This window comes from Artemia sp. Qi Xiang Cuo, chromosome 15, assembly GCF_049724085.1.
Source record: "Artemia sp. Qi Xiang Cuo chromosome 15, ASM4972408v1, whole genome shotgun sequence".
Taxonomy (NCBI): domain Eukaryota; kingdom Metazoa; phylum Arthropoda; class Branchiopoda; order Anostraca; family Artemiidae; genus Artemia; species Artemia sp. Qi Xiang Cuo.
The window spans coordinates 30,289,911-30,313,256 of NC_142808.1; the positions used below are offsets into that span (position 1 = coordinate 30,289,911).

General features: G+C 36.6%; 1 protein-coding gene across 2 annotated transcripts in view; it reads right to left on the reverse strand.

The window, feature by feature from the left end:
* Positions 1-23,346, reverse strand: part of Vps16A (vacuolar protein sorting 16) — a 156,473-nt gene that overhangs the window by 5,630 nt on the left and 127,497 nt on the right. For both annotated transcript variants that reach the window (XM_089101677.1, XM_089101676.1), the window contains 3 exons: positions 19,300-19,452; positions 10,974-11,221; positions 2,739-2,939 (listed from right to left, as the gene is read on the reverse strand). In XM_089101677.1, coding sequence (XP_088957803.1) covers positions 2,739-2,939; positions 10,974-11,221; positions 19,300-19,452 — 602 coding nt within the window. The remainder of the gene's footprint in view (positions 1-2,738; positions 2,940-10,973; positions 11,222-19,299; positions 19,453-23,346) is intronic.

A 23,346-nucleotide genomic window follows, 5' to 3' on the forward strand; every position in this document is an offset into this window, starting at 1 on the left:
GTAGAGTATCTAGGTTTTATATTTGATTATACTCTGTCGTTCAAGAACAACATTGAGAATATATCAACGATATTATCAAAGAACACAGGAATATCTCGAAAGCTCGAACCTTTTATTCCAAAACCCATCACAAAGTTGTTGTATTTTTCTATAGTAAATCTGTATAGTTTATAGTGTCTTTCAGCGTGGGACGTTTCCGTCACTAGTGAATCACATTCGAGTTCTCCAAAATAATACAATCCTCTTACTTTACAATGAATTCTCAAGTGATTATGTGTGATTAGAGCATACTGTGTGAAAAGAGCATACTATTTCCTGATTTTCTGCCTTTGGCCGGGAGTGCAATGCGTGGTTGGGGGCAAATCATCCAACACTTTCCGCGTCTTCCCCCCAGATTTCTCCAGGTACCCATTTAGAGCTAGGCCAATCTTACAGAGTCACACCACTGACCCCGTTCCAAACCAAATAACCAGTGACACCAGGATTCGAACCCTCTGTCCTCATGGTTTCAAGACTAGCGCGCTAACCACTCGGCTAGGATATTGGAGTATGGAAGGCTTAAAATTTTACAGGCATCTGGCTCTCAGGGTTTTCATTACCTGCTCTTTATATTTAAATATAATAATAATAATTTACCTTTATGCTTCTTAGCCCTGTTTCAGGATAGAAGTAATGGGGTTCCAGTCAGATTTGGTTCAGGTTACAAGAAATGAGGAAATAGGACAAACAACCTTTTTCATCTGATCAATGTCAAAAATAAAGTTGTAACTCCTTGGGCCAAGAGTAACTTAGGAAACCAAACAAAAGGGGAGGGAGCGGGCGTGCTCACCCTCTATCCCTAAAAAATGGGGCCTAAAATGGCCAAAATTTTTCACCGAGTCGGCTTGAAACTTACATCCTTGGAGCTAACAGGAAACTTATATAATTGGGACTAAAAATTAGGAAAGAAAAATTGGTTCTCCCCAAAATGGGCCAGACAAAGAGCTAGAAAAGGACCAAAAGCATTTCTTTCCGAACCACTTCTCACGGAAGAACGGTCATAGGAACCTGGGAAGGGTTCAATTGTTTGGAGATTGAAGTTTCCAATGCCCTTTTCAAGGTCCCACAGTGATTCAAGGGCAACCAGCCTGCCTCCCATGGTCTCTTCTTCAACCAGCCCCCCCCCCCCGCCCCGTAATTCCCATGATATTGCATCCAAACCTTGAGATAGTCATTCTGTTAGAAACGTCGAGAGGTCTAATAAGTATGCCTCTGGGATCAATGTAAACCAGGGGCAATGACCCTAAATTATGTAAATTAGTCAATGTCCACAGGTGCGTTCTAGCAGAAAATCTCTTAGGGACCGTTCGCTAGGCCAAGATTCCCAGCGTTTCACAAGGGTATAATCTGGAAATGATACGGAGGCTTGAGTAAATCAAAAGACGCTATAAGCACCCGAGTTTTCACATATCAGCAATGTCTTAGGAATAGAGCAGGGGATCAAGTTGAAACTTTCAGGTAGCATCGGGAGGGGTTAAGTGGACTTCAAATGCATGGGGAGGAGAAGAGGTAGATCACAAGACCCTATGTGTATACTGGTCATGAAAATACAATAACTGCAATGTCTCAACAACGGCTATGGGCTATGGGGTTGAAGTTGAAACTTCCGTGCTCTTGGGGAGGCGGAGGGAAAGAGAGGAGGAGGATGAGTGGGCATAGGGGACTTCAAGTCTCGTTTTTGGTGGAGAAGAAATATGTTAAACAATTTGATACTCTTATGTTAAACGGACTCTTGTATATACTGCAATGGAAACCAGTCACGAAAAACCCGTTTTTGACGGGATAATTCAAGACACCGCTATCGAGTAATACAATGTATAGCGTGGTTTTCATTGCGTGTGCGATATTTAAACTGTTTTTTTTGGAGGGGTTTAGGGGGGGGAACCTAGGTTAGGTAAGGTCAGGTTACGCAATAATATATTCTATGCTTTACCCCCCCCCCCCACCCCTAATGTGCAAATATATAGCCCAAATTTGTTTCTAAACTATTATATATTCATCCTATTTTATTTTATTTCATTAGCATTAACCAAACTAGCAGCATATAAAAGAGTACGTTTAACATAGGAGTACCAACAATTTTAACCCTGACCCATCAACGTGTTTTGCATTATGAACTCCTATGGGACTTATATACAATCAGCTTGCAGCTTATCGGACAGGAATACTGGAGCACATAAACCTCATATTAATTTTTTTTTGAAAGAAGTGGTTTTGTATCGATTCATGGAAGCCTACAAAGAATCTAACATTGAATTTATCCAATAGGAGTAAACATTTTACGATGAAAAGACAGGACAAAGGAAACCACAACGACAACAATAAATTTGGGAGAAAAATGCGGCTGCATCGATTTTTACAGCGAAAAGTCGTAATTGTTGCAACTGATCAACTTTAAAATTGCCGTCCTTGTATTAATTCATAACTACTGGAAACAAAACGTATTTGATACATTTCCTCTTTTAATTCATTGAAAAATCGAAAATTGTAATATGTTTCCCGAATTAGTATCATATTAGTATCATACGCCTTAGTATGATATTAGTATCATACGCCTTCGCCTTGAGGTAAAACCGCCGAAGACATACAATGAAACAAAGTCAGAGATTCGTATTATTTGAAACAGAGTGGGAGGAGGGGGGCTCCTCTAAATTCCTTAGAAAACTTAAAATGAACTCCTTATAATCTCAGTAACTTACTCAGCTTTGATAAAATAATCTATTTTATTCTCCTCTTTGATTTTAGGAAGATATTTTATCGCTTCTGAAATGCTGCCTATCTTAAGGCAAGCATCAACAAACGGCTCGTATCCAATTGGTGACTTCTTCATCTTTGATAATTTCTCTAATTCCGTCCATTCTCCAAGCTCAGAAAAACAATGAACTTTTAGCCACCAAAGTCTGAAAAGAGAAAAAAAGGGTAATTTTCCCCACTATTGATACTATTGTATCAATATTGATACTATTTTCCCCACTATTGATACTATTGAAACTATCCCTGCTATTGATAATTACGAAGTAATTTTATTATTGACACCGAAATATCTTTTCCGATGCAAAAGATTTTATAGCAGAGATTGGAGAAATATATTATGCAAATAAGTAATTAAGACCTGTGTTTACTATATAGATCAAGATACGTTTTCCAAAGTCAAAAAGCTTCGGAGGTAAAGCGGGTTCTGAAGTCTGAACTTGGTTTTTTTCCCTTTTGTCGATTAAATTGGACAATTTGTTATATACTGGATTCGTAGGTAATTTTCAACAATATTGGGTAACCTAAGAAATAAACAAAGGGGTTTGCATGATGAATATGACGACAAGATGGCATAAGACATATTTAATAATGGGGAAAACCTAGCAGACGGATTAAAATTATTGTTTTATAGGAAAATAAAAGTATTATAAGACAGAAACTGTTTTCCAATCAAACGGTATGTAAAATTCCTGGCGAACACATAGGAAGATTCAAAATATAAAACAAAACATAGGAAAGAAAGAAAAAAGAACGACGCAAAAATAGTATCATTATTCCTGTTAATGTTGAAAAACAGTAAAATAAAAGTTAATACAACGAATCTTAATCTTCAGTAATGATTCGTTAGAAAAAAGGCGAACTTTTATTCATTATGAAGATATTTCCCTAGTTCTACATTTATAACACGCAAAGAAAATACAAATTTTTGCTGTATGTGCTTACAAGCCAACAATTCAAAAAAGATTACCTCTTAATTTTGGTTCCTTTATTTCTAGATTTGTCCAGATTTGTCACTGCTTATACAGCGGAAACACAATTAATTTAAAAACTAAAACAGACACTTTGATCTTAGATAACGGTAGTTTCTATGAGAGTTTTTTAATATTTCAACAAATACATACAAAACAGGCACATTAAATGCTAAAAAATGTAAAGCTAATTTCGGTTTAAATCTTCCAAACCAAGGGTGACTAACACCGTATTCTGATGAAGCACCTTAAACAATTTCTTTAAAATAGAGCTATAGGCCAAAATTGAGTCAAATATTTTATTTACGTAGAAACTAATGAACTAATTTTAAGCTGAAATCAATTCCAGATGGCTTAAGCACAGAGTTCAAAGATCCCGTTACTGACATCTATTTAGCTTCAATATATTACAATGTGACATTAATTATTGTACTGAGATTAAGTATCAGGCGAATACACTTATTTATAAATTTTGAATAATATTGGCTTTGTAGATACTTTCGTCATAACTACTTTGCTGCTTTCTATATAGAACAGAGGGTGGCTACCCCCTCAACCTCTCACTCTTTACGCTAGTGACTCTTTTGATTGCTCTTGCACACAAACAGTTTAGAAAATAAAACATAATCGAATTTTCAAACGTTTGGATTATCAGTAAATAAGACACTTGTAAGTACCAGCTAACTATGAACATTGGACTATAAAATACTTACAGGTAAGAACTAGTCAAACTTTAGCGAAGGTAGTGAGAGGTCGAGGGGTCCTCCCCCCTATTACACAAGGTAATTTATGTCCATTTTAAGTTTTAATGTGCCCTTTACTTTACCTGAAAAAAAGTCGTTCTTTTTTATATAATTTAAGGAAAGAGATGTGTTCCCTTTACACAAAACATGCATAACTGACAGTAACAAATACTAATGAAGCAAAGACGCCAATGAAGACAATACAATTCCTTCAAAAGCAGGAAGTAAAAAAAACAACTTAAAAATGAAATTATTGGGTAATATGGAGGGTTACAAGTAATACAGGAGAGCTATCAAATTGAAAAAGCTTGGAACTAAGAGGGCGGTCAAAAATTGAGCTCTGATTTCGTCCTGTATTTTAAAATCTAAGGAACTATTGCATTAGGCAAGAATAAAATAAAATAAAATAAACCATTGGTGAGATAAATCAAATATAAACAAGTGTTCGCCATTTTGAGTTTGCTAGCGATTACCTTTTTGACCATATGGCTTTACTGTTCAGATGATTTGTACAGTAGTTTATTTCACATGAATTGATAATTTGTTTATCTGTTTTTGGAGGGTAATTTCAAATGCATTTATGAAATAGATAGATTTATTTTAAACCGACAAATATGACTCTAAAATTTGCCACCTCTTGCACACATTTCTTAAGCTAAAAACTCAGAGCTATTCTTCTATATTTTCTGACAGCCATAATAAAACGTGCATTAATGTTAATCTTCATTTTATTCTAGAATTATCTATTTTATTCAGAATTATCTTCATTTTATACTAATCCCAAATATGCAAAACTATTTGAATTCAAAGTTACTCCTCAAAGGTTTTTAACATATAGCAAATTGTATAATTTCAGAAAAGAGGAAAAGTAACCGCCCAAAAATTTATTCGGTCTCGACTGGAATATCTTTAGGAGTTGAAATTTATCACTCCCTTTATACATCTCGTTCAAAAATGACTTTGCATTTTGTTATACCAGGTTTTCTCTTCTTTCAGGCAAATTGTTATTCGTTAATCTTTCAGTGACATGTTTGAACCATTGAATTGTGGTTGCAGCTATGGTTGCAACTCTAAACATGATTACCTTCATAGTATACATTAAAAAAAGAAAAACGTCGTTGGCCGGTTTTTGCTTGAACTAGGTAAATAGCAAATAAATAAATAATATATTGTGCCAACATCATTCTTTATTTAGGCAGCATCTTTTTATAGGCAGCACTATTGCGTTGCCTATGAAAAAACAAACTTTTCAGCAAAAAAGACCAATGGTCTAAGTAGCGCAGAAACCGATATCCTGATTTTCTTCCGTCGGTTGGGAGTGCTATGTGAGGTTGGGGCAAATCGTTCGACACTTCCCATGTTTTTCCCTCAGATTTATCCAGGTACCCAATTGGAGCTGGTTCGACTTTGGCTGAGCTTAGAAAATCACACCGGTGACTCTCGTCCCAAACCTAATAGACAGCAACACCAGGATTCGGACGCTTGAACCAAAGGACATAAGATTGCAAGTCCAAAACGCCGACCACTCAGCTAGTAAAGAGTGAATCCCGACCAGCAATTCCTGCAGTCGTGGTTGCCCGGTGAATAGTCAGAACTTTAATGTCAGATTATCTAGAGACATGTACCTAAACACAACTAAACAATCTAACAAGAACATATGTTGTAATACTTTCTATTTTGTTGCGATACTTTCTATTTTGGGGATGTTGTCAGAACATTCCAGCAACAAAAGAGCATGATAGGAACCTGAGGAAAGTTCTGGAAAGGGCTCGTGAGAAATGCATCAAATTCAATAAAGAAAAGTGTCAGTTTGATGCTGAAGCTATCCCCTATTTTGGTCAAATATTGACAAAAGGAGGCATGAAACCTGATCCTTCAAACTTAGAGCAATCAAGGAAATGCCAGCTCCAAAAAGCAAAGATGAGTTGCAGACTCTCTTAGGCATGTTCAATTATCTGTCAAGATATATTCCTGCCCTCTTTACCTTAAGCCAACCACTTCGGGAATTAGGAAAGGTCAAGGAGTTTAATTGGAAAGCAGTACACAACCAGGCCAGAGCCAGAATCCAGGAAGCCATTTGCAGCAATCTTGCATATTTTGATGATGAAAGCACTGTGGTAGAAGTGATTAAAGATGCATCATAGCATGGACTTAGTGCTCAGTTGATTGCAGATCATTCAACAGTAGCCTCTGCTTCCAGGTCTCTGAGTGATACTGAAAAGCAGTACTCTCAAATAGAAAAGGAACTGCTGGGCATTGTATTTGCCTGTACACATTTCCACCAATACATTTGCAGTAGAAAGATCATTGTGACAACAGATCACAAACTACTAGAGGCAATTTTGTCCAAATCTATAAACAGAGCACCACCCAGATTGCAAAGAATGATGGTAGTGTTCCAGCAATATGAACTATAATTCCAGTACCGCCCTGGCAAAGAGATCCCTGTAGCAGATGCCTTATCACGGATGCACTTACCAGATCAAGACCCAGAAATCCAAATCAAATGAGAAGTAGCTATTCATGCATTCTTTAGAGATATTCCTGTGAGCAGAAACAAACTAGAGAATATCCGTGAGGAAACGCTGAGAGATAGTGAGCTAAAAACACTATCAGATATCATTGAATCTGGCTGGCCTAATGAGCGAAGACAAGTACGATCTATCCCAGCTTCTATAGACTATAGACTCATAGACTCATTTATTTATAAACAACTATCGTAGCCGTGGCCGAAGCCCCGACTAAATGGCGCTGTTTAGTACATTGCATAAAACTGGTCACTGGCGGTTTAAATAACTGACAAAAAAAGGCACGAAAGAATTGCTGTGACGGGTTGTTCGACACTTTGGCGGCACTAGTTGATTTTTATGGCGGGTGTTGGCGGTGATAGGTGCAGGAGGGGGAAGCTAATACCAGCTTCATTACCGTAAACCTACAAATCTTCTGTAGTTTACTCACTGGCGTTGAACCAAAGGACTAAATTTATTTAGTAATGTTGAGCCAAAAGTAATAAAATTATGGAAACTATGACAGAATTATGGAAATCAGGCCGCCCAGAACGCATTATATTAAAACGGTTTCTAACCTAACCAAAATACGAACTCTATATAAAAATGTTCAATTAAAATATGCCTACATTGTAATTCATCTCTCTCCCACTAAGCTGTTTATCACCGAGTATATACTGAAATACAGAAAAAAACCATTTTTTTTATTAAAATAAAGTAGAGGGCGTAGTCAATAAATGAAAATTATGATTTAATTGTTAATTAATTAAGAAAACAAATTAAAACAATAAAAAATTTAATTACAATAATTAAATAATCTAAATACTAAATTAAAAATAAATTATTAATTAATTGATAAATCGAAAATAATTTTGTTAGTAAATGAAAATTTTGGGCTAAAAAAATATGTGAGAGACAGGGGGGGGGGGTGCTAATCAAGAAAAAATCCCGGACGCAGGAGAGGCCAGAACCGCCACTGAGTAAATCACAGTAAATAGTGTAAACTACAGAAGATAGTATAAAACAAAATAGTGTAAAACACAGTAAATCCCAGCTTCTATGCCAGCTTCATTACCATAATCCTACAAATCTATGTTGATATTCTATAATATCAGTAATCATTGTTTTCTTTGCTAACGGCTCTTTTCCCCGACCATTTGGTTCAGTTCTGCTAGCAATTGATCCTCTTTCCTTATTGGCTAATTCTGAATCCTACTACTAACAACTTATTGTAGCACCACCTGACAACCACCTGAGGACAACACAGATACGCAAGCTCTCCCTCCATCCCAATATATTTTAAGCGTCCCTCTTTGAACCCTCCTAAGAAGTTCCGATTGCTGTTAAATCCTTCCCTATGACCGCCCTCCGCCTAATTCAAGAACAACCCGCTTTGCGCTTGGCCACAGATGGTTGGCCGAAAAGGAAGACCTTTGGAAATCTGTCACCCTTCATCCAAGAACGTGTCCAAGCCTTCTCTAGCTTTTTCTCATTATAGCCCGAGAGAGCGGGATAGGTGGTTTTAACTAGATTGTTAGACCTCCAAAATTGCAGCAGTCTATAACCGTTACTATTTTCTTTTAAATACACCAAATTTACCTAGGCTAGGATATATATCTATTTCTATCTATATCTACCAAAATAAAATCACCTATTAAGCATATCATATTTCTACCTCGAATTCTATTTGTTCCTATAGCTGCAAGTAAAATTTATCTGAGTCACTACAATCTCCATCAGTCGGTTCTAAAGGGGCATATACTACTTTGACTGATACGTTACACTTTTTAGTCTTAAAATGAGCAACTTGAATACTATTACTAACAACTTCACAATGTAAACAAGACTTAGCAGCTTCTCTATTCATCATGAGTGCTATTCCCAGCCTATGCACCCCATTCTTCCTGCATAAGTAAATAAACTCTATATCACCTAATTGCATATTTCCTATACCTGGGATATCAGTTTCTGAAACTCCTAACAAGGCAAGTTCAAAACGTCTGAATTCATCAGTCAAATGTCAATACAATGGTTATTTTTTAACATTGTAACATTCTAAGTTTCAATTTCCATATTATTTAAAACATTGACATTATTAACCTCAGTAAAAGCAATAGATCCCAAACCATTGCAGAACAGGGATCTTCTCATGTCTACACATTTTCTCAAGTCTATACGAAGCGCTTAAGCCGGCTTATAACCGGACGGCAATAAGTCATGAGATCTCCAGTGTGAATCAAGGCTTTGTGCAATCCTGGGGCTATCTTGGACACAATATAATTGTCTACACTCTGCAATGCTCTTCTATTAACAACAGTCGAAATCTTGCACAAGTAGTCTCAATTCTATTACATCCTACTCATTATATAATCATGCCCGCAAACAAGGAGGCAGACAATAACAGATAACTTAACTAGGAAGAAGAATTTCAGTCCAAGAAAGCCCACCAAAAACAAACAAAACCCAAAAAGAATCATATATTAATCGGAATCTACTGCAAATGCTATTTCTTTTACTAAACTATAATTTCATCGAAGAGCACCACTCTTCACCGTCACCCTGCAGCGCCATTTTCAGTCACGGTTCTGGCTAGGCCAACTAATGATAGGTCAACCCCCGCGCCACTATGAGACCACGCAAGCAGGATTTCCTTTTTTGAATAATGTCTCCTATACAGCTCATCTAAATCTACTTCTCTGAAAATCGCATTATCTGAGTTATTTTGAAAAGCAGCTACTAGAGCGTGAGCATATTCATTGCTATCATACCGACTATGCCTCCAGAACCAATTCTGCAAATTTTCTAAATCCCTCTGTTTTGAGATATTAACTTTAATCTACCACCCCATGATGTCATTGATCCTTATTTCCTGCACTATTGATTCTTTTCTCCGACCCTAAAATTTTGTACCATTTGCAGTAGACCCTCTTTGATTATTGCCTTATTCTAGATAAGATAGATAAGATAAGATATTTATTTAAAAAAAAAATCGCTATCACAAGCCCACAAAGGGCCGAATTCGGACTTTGGAGTCGACAACAAATAAATCGTTACACTAAAAATGCAAAGAACAACAACGAAATAGAGAAAACCATAATGAACATCATTTAAAAGTCAATAATTAAAACTTTAAAAAGTCAATTAAAAAATTAAAAAAAAAAACAAAAATTGGTAAAACTAAACTTACTTAGAGCGAGACATAAATGCATTAAAAACTGGTCAAACTAAACTTAGAACGAGACATAAATGCATTTAAATTAAAAGGGATACTAAGAAAGTGTCAGCAATTAAACTACAGTAAATCAATGAAAGAGTTGAAAACTATAAAAACTGGTCAAGAAAGGGGGGGGGGCAAGAAAAAGACCCCACGAACCGGGGCAGTACCATCAACTAATAAAAAAAAAAAGAGGAAAAAAAAAAGAAACTATTGAGACATTTTATTCATTTTCTCTGTAATGAAGGGGATAAAAGTTCTTTCGTATCTGAAAGTAACGCAGCGAATGGGGGAAAAAGCAGGGATGGGCTCAGAAACAGCTCGAGGCGGCTGTATTCTGGATGGGGAGTGACGTTTGGGGAAAATACTTGCCGTCCGAGGGTTTGTTATGGCATTTTTTGCAAAACGGAGGCACAACGAAACCCTCCTTTGCTCCAGGGTTTTCAGACTAGCTTTTTTTAGGAGCAGAGAGTACGGCACCTTGCCTTCTTTGAAAATTATTCGCCCTTTTTTGAATTGATTCGATTTTTTCCGATTCTTCGCGAGAGATAATATCCTATAAACCGCGTTTAAATCCGCTGTCTTAATGTCTGAGAAAGAGTGTTCAAGAAATAGTGTCGAAGCTTTCACGAGACCCCTAGGGAAGGAGGGGGGTTTCTAAAATAATTCTGATGCTAAGCTTCCATATAAGTCCCATTTCCAGCCCCTGAACAAATATGCAGTCCCTCTAGAGCCAAAGAGAACAAACCTCTTTTCACTCAATTTAAAAGTTCGAGCCCACTCTTCAGCCATTTTGCCATTTCCACGAGACCAAAGCTCTTTTAGAGTATCTGCAAGAGACTTGTTAACCATCTTTTGACCATATTTTTGCTCTAGATCAGTCTGTAGCGTTGTCAACTTATATGCTTCGTCTATAAATTGAGCAGTATCGTCATTTCGACCTTTGCGGGCACAATCTCTGGCTGATTGAAGAAGTGGGTAACGTTTATCAACCACCTGAAAATTAAACAATAGCTAGTGTTTACACAATCCATTAAAACCAAAGAGTTTTAAAACCAAAGAGTTTTAACCAAAACAAAAGAGTTAAAACCAAACTGAAAGAGTTTTTTTTTTATTTGTTTTCTAAGCAGTCTATCATTGACTTATTTGCACAGATGTCTTTCATATAGATAGTATTATAGATAGATTTCATATAGGTTGTCTCATCCACTCTTTGTAGATGACAACTTGGAGAAGACTCCGTTAAGATATGTACTTTTTCAAGTTGTATCCAATGTTGATATTAAGAACCCAAATTCCCGAAATTACAAATTAAATTAAACGCCATACATTGCAATTTTAAATCTGAGAAATATATCATTTTAAATGAGAAATATAGTCTCTTACAATAGGTCTTTTACCAGAATAGCTGACACTTTTGAATGTCAACTATAATTATGAAAGAAATGTCTTTAACTACGTGAGACATAAATTAAGAAACAAGTAAAAAAGAAAAAGAAGAATAAGTAATCTTATATGAGAATGCGAAATCTTAAACAGACTTTGCTGACACTTTACTTTATTTTTTTTTTAAGCACAGTACTGAAGTTGGCTAAGAAATTTTTTCTTTTAAATGAATTTTAGTAGCTTCCTATACGCTGTTCAAAAACTCAAGTCCTAATGATATCCCAAAATGTGGGTGATGCGGAGGACCTCACCTTTCCACGAAGGAAACCACTTACGCCCTTGATCCTAAATATGCAAACTGCAGCAATAAAATCTCTTCTTATAGCTTCTCCAACACTGTTCTAACCATGAGCAAATTAATCTCAACCGTTTCGTCCACATTAAGGGTAGAAAGGCTAAGGATTTCACCTTTGGTGTACTGACTACTTTTTACGATCTGGTATATCGCCAGGAGCATCTTCTTAACCTGCAAGTTTAAATTTTCTCCAGCGAAGTAAGCATCTCATTACGTGACCAAGTACTGCATGAATTACAGGTGATATTCCTTCCGGCGGAATAGCGTGTATCTTTAAAGTAGATTTACTTTTCTGTTCCCCAGTTCAGTTCAATTCTGATAAATTTTCCTTGACTGTATCGGGGCTGAAACCACGTATCACCCATTACGATGAACATTCTGTGAATTCCTTGAGCAAACTTACAAAGGACTCTGTTTTACTGAAAGGTTTGTTATTCAAGTTGTTTTAAATCCATTAGATTATGAAAATAAGACGCAAATGCTGGTGTCTCACATCGCGTCAGGTTGTGTAAAAATCTCAACTTTTTGTATTTTCATCACTAGTACAAGTGATATTGATTACTTAATTTGACCACCTGAAATTATTTTATTTTGAATTACTGTTCATGACAGTTCATCGGTTACTGATCATCCGTTAATTTACCAGGTTTCTTATATACCTATTTCAGGATCGTTTACAATAGATCTTACTCCATAAGAAACAGATTTCGCACATGAAAATCCAATGTGGTTTGAAAAATCAACAGGAATAAAGTAAATATATATATATTTACTAAATATGTTCTATGCCATGGAATATGCCATCTATGCCATCTATGCCATGGAATATATGCCATCTATGCCATAGAATAAATATGTTCTATGCCATCTTCTTCAGTGTCAGATGAATGTGGTCGACCAATGTCTGGTTGTGTAGCAAATCTTGAGAGTAAAACTAAGAACGAATATAGATGTTATTGGAGCTCGGCACGTTACCAAAGGAGGAATTTTCCCATGGAAAAAATTGGTCAAATGTGGTTAATTCTGACAAATTAAAAAGTGATAGTGTAACTAGTAATCATGGGTGTACGTAGCTTGTTCTCTAGAAGGGGACTGTCGATTCTGTGATGAAGGGCGGGGGGGGGGGAGCTAAAGTTATATCGGGAATTCACAAAACCTTACATTACAATCAAATTCTATCATACCTATGAAATCTTTATTAATAAGTAATCACCAAAAATAAAAAATCCTCAATAAGCTCCAGCATTAATCTTCTTGGATTAGAGCTAAATCTGTCCAAGACATTATGGATGATTGCTTCTTGTTTTGACTTCTATTCTGTCATTCCAGCTGTTTATTTCCAGCTTTTACAACCGTCTACCTTTTATCAACGGTTTTTTAGCCATATACCTTTTTTCAAACAAAAAATCGCGAAGAAAGGAAACGAGGACAATTAACAGCCAGTGAAAAAATTGAAGAAATTATGCAAATATTTCGGTCAAGACCTCCGCTTGACCGTCCTCAGTGCAGAATAAAACTGATAAAAATATAAAAACCAAACCTTAAAATAAAAACACCAAACTAAAATTGGACGACCCTTTCCTAGTAAGGGTGAAAGGGTAACTGAATAAAAAACACAAGTCTAAATGGCATTTCAGAATTTCATTTTGCTTAAAGCACTTTTAAAGGCTGATCGCTTTCCAGTTTGATTGTTATCGGAGACTCTATTCGATTGCACAATATAACTTTGTGGATGTATGTAAAAACGATCAGAATTAATAATTTTGTCATAAATGGGACTTAGAAAAATTCCTCCAGTGTCTCTATTGAGAGCTACCTTTTCGTGAATGTGCTTTTTTATTTCAACTGCCTCCCTGAAAACTTGCGTGAGACCTTTAACGGGGGCAACGATAGAGGCCTCGTCAAACAAAATGAAATGGTGTGGATTCTCGTACACATGTTGCGCCAAGGCGGAATAAAAAAACCTCAGGCCTTTGGCGTAACCTCATTGCCTTGTCGATTGAGGACTTGTGCTCAGATAACCTCTCCCCCAATTGCTGTTGGGTTCTACCAACATAAAAACAAGGTTAAAAAATCAGGAAACACAAACTCTCAAAAAATTAAAAAAAGACCCACACATCATTATCACCAGCGCTGATAAAGGAAATAAAATTGTTATCCTTGATAAAACTTCATATAGTAAAAAAGGTAAAGATATTTTATCCAACACCCATACTTACAAACCCATAGATTCAGACCCCACCGATAAGTTCACCCGTTTAGTACGAAAGGAGCTAGGAATTTTGCAAACTGAAAGACTTATTACTCCACAAATGTATAAATTATTTTACCCTAAAGGTTGTTCAGCTCCTAAATTCTACGGGCTCCCAAAAATCCACAAAGATAGAGTCCCTCTACTCCCAATTGTGGCTTCTTATAGCTCTCCGACTTCCAGATTGGGGAAATGGTTGTCAACCCTTTTTCGCCCCCTTATGCAAACACAAACTTCATACATAAGAAACTCAGTTCACCTTGTTGAAAAATTAAAAGACATTGAAATAAAAAAAGATACAATTTTGGCCAGTTTCGATGCTATTTCTATGTATACGTCTTGCGACATTAAAAAATGTGAACTAGCTCTTCAAAGGAAATTAGAAGATAATATTGACCAAAGGGACGACACAACACTGGATATTAAGACTATTATGAATCTCGTCCGTCTTTGCAGTAGTTCCTCATATTTACAATACAATGATCAATTTTACACCTACATCATGGGTTTACCTATGGGTACAAGTCTTTCACCATTTTTGGCAACTTTTTATATGGAATTCATAGAAATCTCTGCTCTAGAAAATTTTCCGATGAAACACCGTGTCTGGGGTAGGTTTGTGGATGATGTTATTTCTCTGTGGGAGTCACTTAACTCCTTTTTAACTCATCTAAACTCTTTGGACTCTAACCTTCAGTTCACTTTAGAACTAGAACATAACCACAAACTTCCTTTCCTAGATGTTTTAATTTTCAATAAGTCTCCTGGCCTTGAATTTTCTATTTATAGAAAGACTACGCATAACGATAGGTATTTGCATTTTTCCTCCAACCACTCTACCTGCATAAAAAGAGGAGTTGTTATTTCTTTGGTTGACCGAGTAATAAGAATATGCTCAGAGCCTCACATATACTCAGAATTGAACTATATTAAGGACATTTTATTTTGCAATGGCTACCCTATAAAATTAATTGAGACCATTATAGACAGAAGACGAAAAAAGGCAGAGGGGAGTGCATCAGGTCCACAAGCCCCAACAGATACCGTCTCATTGGTGGATGATAAGAAACTTTTCACTGTTCTACCCTACAGTCCAAAATTGAGTGATAAATTGAAAAGAATCCTTAAAAAACATAAACTTAGCGTCGCCTTTAAAAATTCAAATATTACACAGAACTTTTTTAACAACGGTAAAGATAAAACCAGCCCCATTCTGGGCAGTGGGGTTTATAGAATTCCTTGTTCTTGTGGCTGTTTTTATGTTGGTAGAACCCAACCGCAATTGGGGGAGAGGTTATCTGAGCACAAGTCCTCAATTGACAAGGCAGTGAGGTTACGCCAAAGGCCTGAGGTTTTTGATTCCGCCTTGGCGCAACATTTGTACGAGAATCCACACCATTTCATTTTGTTTGACGAGGCCTCTATCGTTGCCCCCGTTAAAGGTCTCACGCAAGTTTTCAGGGAGGCAGTTGAAATAAAAAAGCACATTCACGAAAAAGTAGCTCTCAATAGAGACACTGGAGAAATTTTTCTAAGTCCCATTTATGACAAAATTATTAATTCTGATCGTTTTTACATACATCCACAAAGTTATATTGTGCAATCGAATAGAGTCTCCGATAACAATCAAACTGGAAAGCGATCAGCCTTTAAAAGTGCTTTACGCAAAATGAAATTCTGAAATGCCATTTAGACTTGTGTTTTTTATTCAGTTACCCTTTCACCGTTACTAGGAAAGGGTCGTCCAATTTTAGTTCGGTGTTTTTATTTTAAGGTTTGGTTTTTATATTTTTATCAGTTTTATTCTGCACTGAGGACGGTCAAGCGGAGGTCTTGACCGAAATATTTGCATAATTTTTTCAATTTTTTCACTGGCTGTTAATTGTCCTCGTTTCCTTTCTTCGCGATTTTTTGTTTATCATGATTAGCCAGTGTGGTCTCAGAAATTATTTATACCTTTTTTCAATTGCCTTTTCAACCATCTGCTTTTTCAGCCATATCTAGTGTAAGTTCAAATACCTAGGGGGGGGGGCAGCTGCACCCCTGCCCCCCTTTTGTACGCCCATGGCCATATATTTTTTTTATATATTATTCATTTTTTTGACAATTGATTATTTTGTGCATTCTTTATATACTCAACTTCTTAAACCTGTTTTGAGTGTAAACCTTCCCCAATATCAAATCAAACTCGACTGTTATTGATGCTATAAAATATTTATAGTCCAACCAATGGATAGTTGTTGCATTTAATTATGTAGCGTGGGGTGAGTTCTCTGCACGCTCCTAGGATTTGTCTTCGTTGCTCCTTAGCAACCCTTCTGAAGGAAATTGTCTCAGAATGAAGGAAATTGTCATTCGCGCCCAAGATCTTTTGAAGGGTTCGATAGAGTAGTCCCTATTCAGCTTCTTTTTTTCCTTCTGTGGTTCTGGGGTTAATATTTCAGTTATACAACTCCTTAAATTTTGGCATTCAAATTCGTTCCTTGCACCTCGTAATACATGATGTAATATCATAAAGGTGCAAAGAAGAGTAAGGCAGAGATAGGTCTTATCTCCTACCCTCTTTAAAATTTGTATTTTAATGTTCTGGCTGAGATCTGGGTACATGCGTTTCTGGTTGTGCTGATGTGTAGTACCTTGCATATACTGATAACCTACTTTTGATTAGCTGTTTCAAAAATTGTCTTTTCCGAAATTTGGGAAAGACAATTTTTTTGGAAACCATTGTCTTGGGAAACCATTTAGTATTTATACTGGTTTTTCTGGTATTGGCTTTTCGATAAATGTAGAAAAGTGCCAGTTTCTCTCCTATTATGGTGCTACTGCTATTGCCATCTATTTGAAGCATTCCCCTTAGCCTCTTATATATTGAATCTGGTGGCTTGGTTTTTCGATTACCTCAAGTGTTCCGAGTTTGCCTCAGTAGAATGTTGTCAATATTGGAAAAAACTTGAACTGGTTAAACGAAGATTGCAAAACCAGGAAAGAATAATATACTTTTATGCTTCAGTTTATCCCCTATGCTTAAGACTGCTGATTTGACTAGAATTCAGTTAAATCACTTATATTTTACAAACTTCTTCTTTGTCTGTTGCTTTGGGCAACAAACCAGTTTCTTATGAGTAATTTTGGAGTCATAAATTACTTGGAGTAATTGGGAGTCAAAATTTTGGAGTCAGTTATAAATACAATATAGGAGACGCTTAGGTATGCATTTTGTGAATTTGTCCCCTCGCCATCTTCCGACCCAATTCTTTTGTTGATTAAAAAAGAAAAAAATCAACTTGAGCAAGGAGCTACTTACAACAATTAAGACTTTAAACAAACAGGAACTATTCCGTACATGAGGGGGGTAATCTCAGCCTCAATCCCTCGCTCGTCAAGCTAAACATTTTTAGTGCGCTGAAAAAGCTTCTTATTCTAATTCAACGGCCCCTTTTGTTTTAGCATTCATTCTTAGGAAACTAGGGCAAAAAGTTAAACTTTAGCGTAAATAGCGAGGCATTAGGGAGCCTCCCCCCCTTCATAAACGGAAAATTTATATTCGTTTTAAATTTTAATAAGATTCCTTACTTTCAGTTGAAAAAAAAACAACTTGTTTCTTTTTATTATTTAAGTTCTGATCCCTTTTCAAATCATGCCCAGGCCCAGCCATGATATTATATGAGCTACCAACCCCGTAGCCCCCAGATTTCTTGCTCTGAAATTGTATCAACATTCGTAAACTGATTGGTAGCGTCCCGCTTTTTTAGATTTGCTGCTTAAGAATTAAAATCCTGGACTACAGTTACAATTTTGGACAAAATTATATCTAGTCGAAATTTTCAAGGAACACTCATTGATAATATTTTTACTATAGAATTTTCGGTTGACGAGAAGGGGTAATATTGTTTGTATGTATGGAAATTCTGCATGACTTTTGATCTACTGCGCGAATGAAACCATTAGGATCTCCTCTGACTGCATTCGTATGTTTAAACACATTGAAACATTTTATGTAAATAGGGAAAAGAGAAGCATTGCCATTAAAATCACTGAAAACGAAGTTCCTGGTGGCACTTACAAGCCCCCTTCCCCCATGACATTTTCTGGCGCGGCTTCGATATACGATCAGCTCTGGAAAAATAAACAAACGAAAAAGAAGAAATACACACGCATACGTGATATTTCGTCTGGCAAAAGTCAAAATCTCGCATTTCTGTAGATAGGCCCTAAAGAGCCTTTACAATTCTAGGATATGTTGAATCTCATGGTGTGACTTTTATTAAGATCGATTGACTTTCTGGGGGTGTTTTCATGTTTTTCAAAAATCAGGGAAATGTTTTCAGGCTCGAAGCTTTTGACGGGTAACATTAAACCTAATGAATATTTATAATTCGGAGTCAGCATAAAAAATAAAACAATTCTTTTGATGTATTAACCCTTATCAAAGTCAAAGTTCCTTTTTTTAGAGTTTCGATTCCTGTTGGTCCTGTCCGTCACCACGAACTATTTAATTATATATTCTTCTCCTGTATTTTTTCCTTTCTTACTGCTGCTCCATCATTTATACATTTTTTTGTATGTATGGGTTAAAAATAAAAAATCAATAAATAAGTGGAATCAAGATGCTTAGAATTTGCATCACATTAGGTTTCACAGTTAAGTTTTACAACAGTCTTTAACTTCACTTCCCTAAAATATTACTATTTTAGGGTACTTTTTTTTAGCCAAAAAGAGTACTTTTACCAAAAAAAGCCAAAGCCAAAAATATTACTAAGGCTAAGAAACAGTCTTTCCTCCCAATTCCGTAAGCTTTTGATATAGTGCATTCCAAAGCTCCAGAGATCTATATGCATCAACCAATCGACTCATAATAAGGACTTTCTATTTATGCTATTATATGGACTTTCTATATTACATTATATTTATATTATATTATATATAGGACTTTCTATTTATGCTATTGTGCATAATAGCACTTTATTTGTGCTATTATCTTCTGATAAAGCAGATTTGACATCTTTCCCTAGTTTGGCATATACCTTTAAACGCCCTTGTAATCAAGAACAACAAGCTAGCAAAACATCTATGAAAGTTTACCTCTGTCTGAAAGAACGCTTCTTGAAGGAAATAAAAACTTTCCTGCAAATAATCATCTTCCTGTTCATAGATGTCTCTCAGAGAGGCAGGTACCTTTTCACGCAGAATGTTTACATATGTAGCCAACGCAACTGGATGCTGTCGAACAAACATCTGGAAGTACTGAATATTAAAAACCCGACTCCGCAAGGCCTTGTCTTCATTATGGCTTTTTCAGGCAATGTCGCCCGTGCTTTCTTTTACTTTTTCAGGCAGCCCCAGTCTCTTTGGTACTTTTTAAGGCTCGAAAAGGCAAATCAGACGCATTTGAAATGGCTTTTTCCAGGAACATTTGTTTTATGATGAACAAAAAGCTGTTTTTACTCGGCCGACTTCGCCTGAAAAAGCCAAAATGAAGACAAGGCTTAAAAATCACTTTCCTGCCGCACTATGCGTAAAAAAAATCCCATTTTCTTGTGTTTTTCACGTTTTTAATTAAAAATAGTTTTCCAAAAAATAGTTTAAAGAAAAAGTAAAGAGCATTCTTAAACCTTAGAACGAGCACAAGTAAATTCAAATAATAAGTCTAAATTGACCATACATTAAAATGAATAATCAACCTGACAATTAAGAGGCATTATTATTCGTAAATTAACAAAAGCCTGAAAAGAACAGAAATTACCACAAAAAAGAGTGAGGCTGCCACCCGGTCAAACCCCATAAAGGCTGGATTGTCATTTGCACTCTGCTCTTGTTTTCTAATCTTACTTGATTATTCATTTTAATTCCTGATAGTTTAGGTATCACTATGGGTTCAAGTCAATTGAAAAACAAGTTTGGGCCTATTTGGTGAACCAAGAATTTTATTTAATACTTTTTGTCAATTGGGTTCCCCTGGCCCAAGGACATACATGTAATAATTTCAAGCTGTTTGGAGAAAATTCTATTGATCCCTTTTCAGGGTTGAAGAGCGTCATCCCAACCTATCTTTTTTTATTAAGATCCTCTTGGCGAAGGGGTATTGGCGAAGATGTAAGTTTTAAACCGTTCCGAAAACAGTGTTTTTTCGGTCCCTTTTCTGGATGAACCAATCTGTTCTCCATTTTTTTGGTACATTGGGGTTCCCTTAGTCCAAGGACTTAAGAATATAACTTTTACTAATTTTTAGGCCGCATTTTCGACGAGAAGAGGGAATAGCACCCTCAATCTTGAATATGTATATCATAAATATAAATTTATACCTATACACGAGTCTGTTCTAAGATCTCATTAGTCCTCATTTCGCGAGTGCGGAAGCTCACGCTTTTAGCCTTTAAGAATGCCAATTCCTTTGCTCAGGAGGAAGGTTCAGGTCTGGCATTCGACCCTCACAAACGAGTCACAGCATGCATTACAAAGGAATTACGACATTTTTTATGAAAATTTGATTGACTTTTCCTTTCTAGTTTGTTTACAAGGAAAAAAAACGAAAAAAAAAGAAGAACAGCCCATGTTAATTATGGTTTTAATTCATTCCAGGTAGCAAGAGCCGAAAGTTCCAGCTACCTCCAATCTTGCCCGAGCAAAGCGTGGCTTTTGTCTGGGTTTTTGCTAGACGAAGACTATTAAAAAGGGCACTAGCCCTTTGAATTTCCAATCGAATGAGCCTTTTTTGAAGTTTCTACGACAACGCCTTCTATAAAAACCTTATGTGCCCCCAGGAAATAACTTACAACACTTGCCCTGAGGGCTGTGGTGGAGTGTCCTCCTCAAAAACATAATTTCTATCTGGAAATCAACTACGCTGAACAAAATGGCTATCTCAAAATTTTTATTGGATGTGTTTCGGGAAATGGTGGAAGGGGTGTTAGTCGCCTTCCAATCACTTTCGACTATTAAAAAGGGCACAAGCCACTCCAATTTCCAATTGAATGAGCCCCTTTTCGAAGTTTCTACGACAACTTCTTCGATACGAAGTACCCTGCTCTAAAGGGGAAAATAATAAATAATACATTGTGCCAACATCGTTCTTATATGCCCTCAGGGCATAACTTAAAACCCTTTCCCCGAGGGTTGTGGAGGAGTTTCCACCTCAAAAATATATTTTCTTTCTGAAAATCAACTACGCTGAACAAAATGGCTGTCTCAAAATTTTTATTGGACGTGTTTGGCGGAATGATGGGCGTGAGGGGGGGGGGACTAGTTGCCCTTCAATCACTTTCGACTATTAAAAAGGGCACTAGCCACTTCAATTTCGAATCGAATGAACCCTTTTCGAAGTTTCTACGACAACTCCTTTGATACGAAGTGTCCTGGTATGGAAAAACAAAAACAAAAAAATAAATAATACATTGTGCCAACATCGCTCTTTATTTAGGCAGCGCAATTGCGCTGCCTATGATCAGCTGCGACAATTGTAGTTTATTAATGTTGGTTGTCGTTTTATTTCTTTTTAGTTTATTTTAGTTTTTTATCGTTGTTTCTTCTGTGCTGAAGACGCCTCGTTTACATACAGGCGAAATATCGGCATCATTTTAATTTTTAATCTTTTCTCTCTATTGGCCGCAGTCTCGTCTGTTGTTTTTATATTGATTTTTTTCTCTCTTTGCTGGTTTTTGTCATGACTGGCCAGTTCGGCTTAAGGTCTTTCATATTAAGGTTTCATATTAAGGTTTATATTAACATTTTCATATTAAGGTTTGGGGCGTCCTCTTCTTCTGGTACCACGTGGCTGCCACTGATGGACGACCTTCGTTAGTTGAGTTTCGAGCATGCGGATTACATGACCGACGTATCTCCACTTCCTATATTTGATCACTTCGGTTACCAGTGGCTGAGATGTCTTCTGTCACATAGTAGCATTTGTTACTTTTTGGGACCAGTGGATATTTAAAATGCACCTTAAACACACATTTTTGAATGCGAGGAATTTCTTTTCAAGTATTTGAGTTATGTGCTAAGTTTCAGAACCATAGGAAAGCGCTGAGAGGACGCTGCTGTTGAACAGCCTCAGCTTGAATTTGAGAGATTACTTCTGGCTGCGCCAAATATTGAGAAAATTTCATTAAATATGCATTAGCCTGGCCAATTCTTAACTTGACTTCTCGCTGACACGATCCTGAATTGTGGATGGTACTTCCTAAGTATTTCAGCTCTACGACTTGCTCTATCGTCTGTTTATTGCATCGTAGGTCGAGTGGAGATCCAGTGTTCGCCCTACTTTTTGTTTTTTTTTATTTTTATCTTAAGGCCAAAGGGTTAGGCAGCGTCCCTGACTTTGTTAAGGTAATGCTGGAGCTTTTGTTTGCAGGACTCTAGGAGGCTGATATTGTCAGCGAAATCAACATCTCCGAGTCTATTATTATCCGACTGGATCCTATGCCCGTCGCAGGTCCGGAGAATATAATCAATGATAAGAATAAATAGCAGTGGTGATAGCAAACAGCCTTGTATGTATGTATGTATTTCCAAAAAAAGCCGTCGGGTCATAGAAAAAAAACAACACAACAGAACATAAACATAACAAAACCAAATAAAACATAAATAATAAAAAAAAAAACGTACTTATATATGAATCTTCACGAACATATTAATAAAGAGATACATCTGTCACGATGTATCAGCCCTTCATCTACATATTTATCCAGATTCATTAAAGTCATTTTAACTCGTGATCCTACACTCCCTTCCACCCACCTTCTATCTGCCAACACTATCGAAAAACACCCATTTTTCAGATCTGCTAATTCTTTACAATCCCCCCCCCCCAAAAAAAAAATAGTCATCATCTTCCCCACACATCGGACAAGGGACTGGGTTAACACTATTACCCCTAAATTTCATCTCTCTTTCCCCAATATCAATCGTCCCTCCCATTAAACTCAAAATCCATTTTATTTCTTGCCCTTTCAACCCCAACTTAAAATAACCTTCTTCCCCCCACGTGTCTTTCACCGTCCTATACAGATTCAGAGATCCCGAGGCCTCCTTCCGAGCCTGCCACTACTGTATTCTTTGCTCCTGTAACCTTTCTTTTACCTTATGAACCACTGTATCCAAATTCGATCCCTTACCTTCATTCCAATAATC